This window comes from Odontomachus brunneus, unplaced genomic scaffold (assembly GCF_010583005.1).
Source record: "Odontomachus brunneus isolate Ranch 3 - 2012 unplaced genomic scaffold, Obru_v1 Obru_scaffold_100, whole genome shotgun sequence".
Classification (NCBI taxonomy): Eukaryota; Metazoa; Arthropoda; class Insecta; order Hymenoptera; family Formicidae; genus Odontomachus; species Odontomachus brunneus.
This window is the reverse complement of record NW_022639550.1, coordinates 1,265,670-1,271,338: the sequence shown is the minus strand read 5'-3', so window position 1 is coordinate 1,271,338 and position 5,669 is coordinate 1,265,670. Positions and strand designations below refer to the sequence as shown.

At 43.3% G+C, this 5,669-nt stretch overlaps 1 protein-coding gene across 2 annotated transcripts in view; it reads right to left on the bottom strand.

Moving 5' to 3' along the window:
* LOC116848831 (sushi, von Willebrand factor type A, EGF and pentraxin domain-containing protein 1) overlaps positions 1-5,669 on the bottom strand; it is a 36,675-nt gene that overhangs the window by 23,743 nt on the left and 7,263 nt on the right. For both annotated transcript variants that reach the window (XM_032825348.1, XM_032825349.1), the window contains exons 2-3: positions 2,713-2,788; positions 1,224-1,257 (exon numbers count right to left, since the gene is read on the bottom strand). In XM_032825348.1, coding sequence (XP_032681239.1) covers positions 1,224-1,257; positions 2,713-2,784 — 106 coding nt within the window. In that variant the 5' untranslated portion in view covers positions 2,785-2,788. The remainder of the gene's footprint in view (positions 1-1,223; positions 1,258-2,712; positions 2,789-5,669) is intronic.

The window sequence follows — 5,669 nt, the reverse complement described above, 5'->3', positions numbered from 1 at the left end:
AGAGAGAGAGAGAGAGAGAGAGAGAGAGAGAGAGAGAGAGAGAGAGTAGAAAACGTACGCGGAAACGGAAGAAAATAGCACTTGCAATTTTTCCAGTACACGCGACGACTCATGGTTAATGACCGGCCGGCCCCACATATGGTACGTGCAACCTACTTTAATTGCAACGACGAGCAACGGGGAAAAGTAGAGCAGCGTTACGAATGGCCGAACTCTTATCCTCATTGTCTCTCGCGAGATTTATTTATCGGACACGCGTGCATGCTTCGTTTTCCAAACTGGTGCGGTCAGCGTGTGTATAATTGCCACTGGTATATTCGTAATTATCCGATTTTACCGGCTGCCGTTGTTCCTTTGTAGTCGTCTAATTTTGACTGGCTACTTCGACTAGAGTCCCTATAGTAAGAGTTTGACCTATGTTTCTAGTTCGACAAAACATGGCGTCGTAGATAAGATAAGATAAAATTAGATGATATGAAGGCTGTGTTCCGAAATTCACTGCCCGTACTGAAATTCTATAGTATACGTAATATGAACTATAGATTTTCAATATTGGCAATAAATTTCGGAACGCAGCCAAAATAAGACTTCTCTAAGATATGGAGAACTCATAAAGCATATAAACATTATTAATCAAGACTAATGTTTATTAGTACTAAAATACTAATAATAGTTATATAAAGAAGTAATAAACAGCAGAAGTAGTTAAATATCTTATAATAAAATAATATATATAAACACTGTAATGAATGCGAATATGTCGAATAATAATTATGTATCAAAAATAATTTTCTAACCTATCATATTGTATCGAATGTATAATATAAAATATATATAAATTACAGAAAATGATTGAAAATACGTTTCTTTCTTTCTTGTTCCTTTCCTATCATTTGAATAATATCGCTCGCAAAACATAGATTCGAGATATCTTATTGGCTCCGCTATATTTTGTCAAAATCAACAGAAAGTTTGACAATATAGGCCAGATTCTTACTATAGGGACTCTAATTTCGACGATGATGATTCTACGATGTCCCTGGACTAACTAGATACAATTGAGTGCACTTTTGTCGCGCTAATTTGAAATTTTCGAGATCTTTCCTCGCATTGTATGTGTTATCCACGATATTTCGATATGTTGGATCCATATATTTCGGAGGGCAGAGTTTGACTCGCTAGCTTGAGCGTAAATACATATGACCCTCTTCCGGGATACTCACCGCTTGGACAGGTGAAGACATTTGTAGCAGGAACCTGCAACAAAAGCGATGCGTCGAGTGTAATCGAGTCTGGTGTAGTCGAGGCGATTTGAGTTGTCAGTTTGTAGCACTATGTAGTACAGAAAACTTGGGGAAAAATAAACAAGCGAACAAAGGAGGTTTCACGAGTTGTCAATTAATTGTAAGAGTGATTTTGTTATGACTATATTTACAATACATAACGACATACGCGCTATTTCTTAAGATTGTTAAGATTATTATTAAAATTAAATTCCGACAAGCGTGTCCATCGATTCAAGATATCATTAGAATACAACGTACTAAACTCGGACCAACGCATTGTTACACGATACAGGAGAAAGTGAATATTTTGTTAAACCATCTTCGTTTCGAGCGTCTATCTCACGAGAGAGCGCGTGCAAAGTATCTGTACATTTGCGAGAGCATGGCTCAAACGCACGCACTCCGGCCGTCTCTGCATTTCGACGTCGTTTAGCTTGTACACGTGTATCAGTGATATAACGGTGATCACATTCCTACGAGAGGTGCGAGTTGCACCAGCTGGACGAAGGTCTCGTGCACAAGTTTGTTCGCGCGCGAGAATCGACTAGACCGTAAGCAGTATTACGATTGCGGCGATCACGCCGCAACCTCCCATTTGTTCACAACGAATTGCGAAAGCGATCGAGAAAAGCAGAAAACGCTGGACCGATGTCTGAATCTTACGAGAAGGGAATGTCCGAATTTGATCGACATCCCTACAAGGATTTCAAGTGTCTGTACAGGTTAAAATTGTTGGACGAGTCAGAAAATATAGGCGGAATAGCACCTATATTAATATCACCTATATTCTCAAGGAAACATTTGCTGAGAAGGGACGTAGAAATGCTCAGTTTCTCAGTGCCAATGGTCCCTCCGCGTTTTCGCCGCGCTCTCTCGCGTATCGCGTACTACCACATTCCGCAGTTAAAATGTTGTAACTGTGTGCGGATTGTGCGGCACTCGCAGCGCGCTTGTACGTTGAAATTCACTTTCACCTCACATATGCCACATCTCGTGGAAACGAGCTCCGGCACCGGTAACTCCTATGGAGCCGCCACCGCAGCCGCTGACATACCAATTACTTCATAACCCGCGGTTGAAAAACGAATCCCCAGAGGAGAGGAAGGGCGTTTATTTCCCGCGCTCGAGGTCGCCCTCGCATGTTTTTCTTGCTCGGTAGGGTCGCAATGTGGATGAAGAATACGTTGAATAATCGATTTTCGATCGATTAGCCAGGCACGATTTCAATAATTCTCGAGTTGTATCGCGATTAAATTAGGTTACAAAACATCGGCGATAAATAATCACGAGCAATCATTTATGATGAGGACACGCGCAACTCGTATCATCACACAAACGCCAAAAGTTCACAAGAGACAAAGCCTAAAAACATGCGCTCCTCTTGCGACAAGGTGAATTTAATCAATATAAAGTCGCGTATGCTCACCTGAGACTCCGTTAGCTGCAGATGGCACAAGAGGACGGCGACCAAAACGGCCGCCAATTCTCTTATCAGCATATTCCTGCAACAGATGAGAAATCCCAAGTAAGTTGATAATCTTGCATGCGAATGATCGAGCTATGAAATGACCGAGCTATCGCGAAGTCATCACAACGGACAGACGCGACTTTTTCTCGGAGCTTCTCAATTTCTTTCGGAAACTTGTTTGCGCGCGACTAACCGCTTTCGTCATTAACGTATCTAGCGACACGCTGTACGTTTAATCTACGCGGAGGAAAGATCGGGCGGGTCGGACAATCGACGACGCGTACACCGTATGCGCGCTTAATGGTTACTCGCCATCACATTTTCCTTCTTTTTTTTTTTATTTTTCTTCTTACTTTTCATACTCGTGCCAAACGTTTGTCATAATTGCGAGAGAATGCGGAAGATATGCGCCGTTTCTGGACGCGCTGAATACACACACCATCGCCACCACCACCGGTTCCCATAAAATTCCTTACGGTTTCTGCGGCTGAATTGTGCCACGGAGCAGTCGCATACCTCGCCGCGTAACCGAGCGGCGAGATAAACTCTTGGCGAGATTATTATCGATGACGCGTTATGTTGCACCACACACTCGCATCTATTATATCAAGCCTATACCGTCCGTAACAATTACATCTATTCTTCTTTTTAACAATCTCGGTTTCTAACAATACGCCGTAACTCGAACCCCACGCTACTTTTCGCGCCTATTTGGTGAAATTTTGCAGAAACTAGGGCCTCTGTGGATTCGCCAGTCGCCATATGGTAACAATGCCATTTATAAATCGCTCCGATGTAAAACGACACGATACGCGAGAGAGGCAAGGATGTAGCGGACGAGAAGGGAATATGAATTTTAATATTTTGTTCGAATTCAACCATATTGAATTCTCAGATTAATCGTTTAGGAATCGTCAAGCTAACGCGAAATTGTATCGCGTTCTCGAAGGCGCAAACGATCGCAGAACTAGACGTGTGACGCAACCATGAGCGTCGGATGAGCGAACTCGTGGGAAGCACCGGAAAGCGATCGCACGAATCGCGAAAGTTTATTATACTTGGCGACGGGCTCACGCGCCCCCCCCCGTTATACAGTCGCTTTTATGCAATGCGCCATTGTCCGTCCCCGAGACAGTGCAATTAGGCGCTTAACTGGAGCAAGCGGCCGTGCGAGTACTCGCGTTCAATTAGCGACGCAATCGCGCCACAGGATAATTGGGCCCTGAGATTCGGAGAATGCCGCGTCGCGCTTCCGATTGCGTCGTGAGAACTCGCGCGAAGAGAACTCTTCCTTGGTTGCGCGGGCACTCGTGAGTGAATTCCGTTGGCTATTTCGCCACGACGTCGCAATGTTTCAAAAGATAGTTCAGAGGTGACAGTGTCAACTTTCGGGATCGAGTAACGTCACGCAGCGGAAGCAAATGCGTCGATAATCAAGTACAGTATTGGCTCTTGAAAGAAGAAAAAAGATATTATGTTCGATAAAAACGACTTTCCTCAACGTTCCTTTGTTGAGTATTATTTTCGCGACGAGAGACGACGCAAGGAATGCAAGTTTGTAAAAGAAAAACGCATAGTAAGCTTACGCACCGCAGTTCTTGAATAGCTGATAAGTTCGCTTCTTTGCGGACTATTTACAAATCGACTGCAATTTACGATCGCATTGCCGAACATAGCAAAAGGCTCGTCTCATTTGTTCAAGTCGGGCAGCGGGTTCATCGGGCATCGGTTCTGCTACGAGCTAAACTCTCGAGAGCGCGACGTGCCGTCATTGCCCCGCTCAATAGTCGATCTGCGGCGATTATAACGGTTTATCAGGGAATCCAGACGCAACTGGATTCGAGTATGCGTGCGTCCGTCCGTCTTTATGAAGAGGCGAAGGAAACGTTGACGACGCAAGTATGTAAATCGAACGGCTATGTAAATCGAACAAGGACCATACGAGTTATATGGCCGCTTATGAAGAGCAAAGTTATATATTAACTGCAGTTGCAATTCTAATCGTAATAGACTAACTAAACGCGCTAAAAGCACACGTTTTTTATTTTCCTTTCTTTACTGTCATAGACATATCAATCAATATGTAACGGCTGTTACGGTCGCGATAAATGAGAGCGTAAAAAAAAGGTGATCAATTTTGACAGATATATTTACACGTGTCAACGATTGAGAGAAAGATCTTTGGATGTTGGGTCCCAAGGGCTGACTATGAGTCAATATTAAAAAATATTCGAGTTTCCTGTTAAGCAGCACGCAACGGCGCATGCGAGAAGCGAGTAATCACTTTTAGATGTGTTCAAATAAGGTTCGGTGTGACTCGGAAATGTTCTTGTCAAACATAATTCAAAGTCAAATATGATTCAGAAATTATTGAAATGTGTGTGAATAATATTCAGAAATCAAATCAAACAACACAAGTCTTTTTTAACAGGTTATTTTCGTTCTAATAATCTAATGGCAAACAAATGAGAATAGAAGAGAGAGAGAGAGAGAGAGAGAGAGAGAGAGAGAGAGAGATCTTTTATGGCGCGCCTATGATATCTATAATAAATTTACGTCGCCGCTGTACACATATGCAAGTGCAATTTCTTACACGCTTTTGAGCGGCAAGACACGCGCGGCATCAGCTGCGTGGACAAATTCATGTATCTTCTCGCGCGCAGTATGCCAAATAACGGTCTTTCCCGTGTAGGAAAAGTTCGCATCGCCATAATTACGATAGCACCGCAAACATACTTTCCAACTGGTTATCTTGTATCAACTATATCTGTAAACCTGTAAAAAGATATTCCTCTGTCACTTTGCACACGGGCTCTTTAATTACGGTAATGGTTTCGATACCTTGCCGATTCATTTGATATTTTAATCAGTCCCCCTTCCCCCCCCCCCCCCCCCCCCCCCCCCCCCCCCCCCCC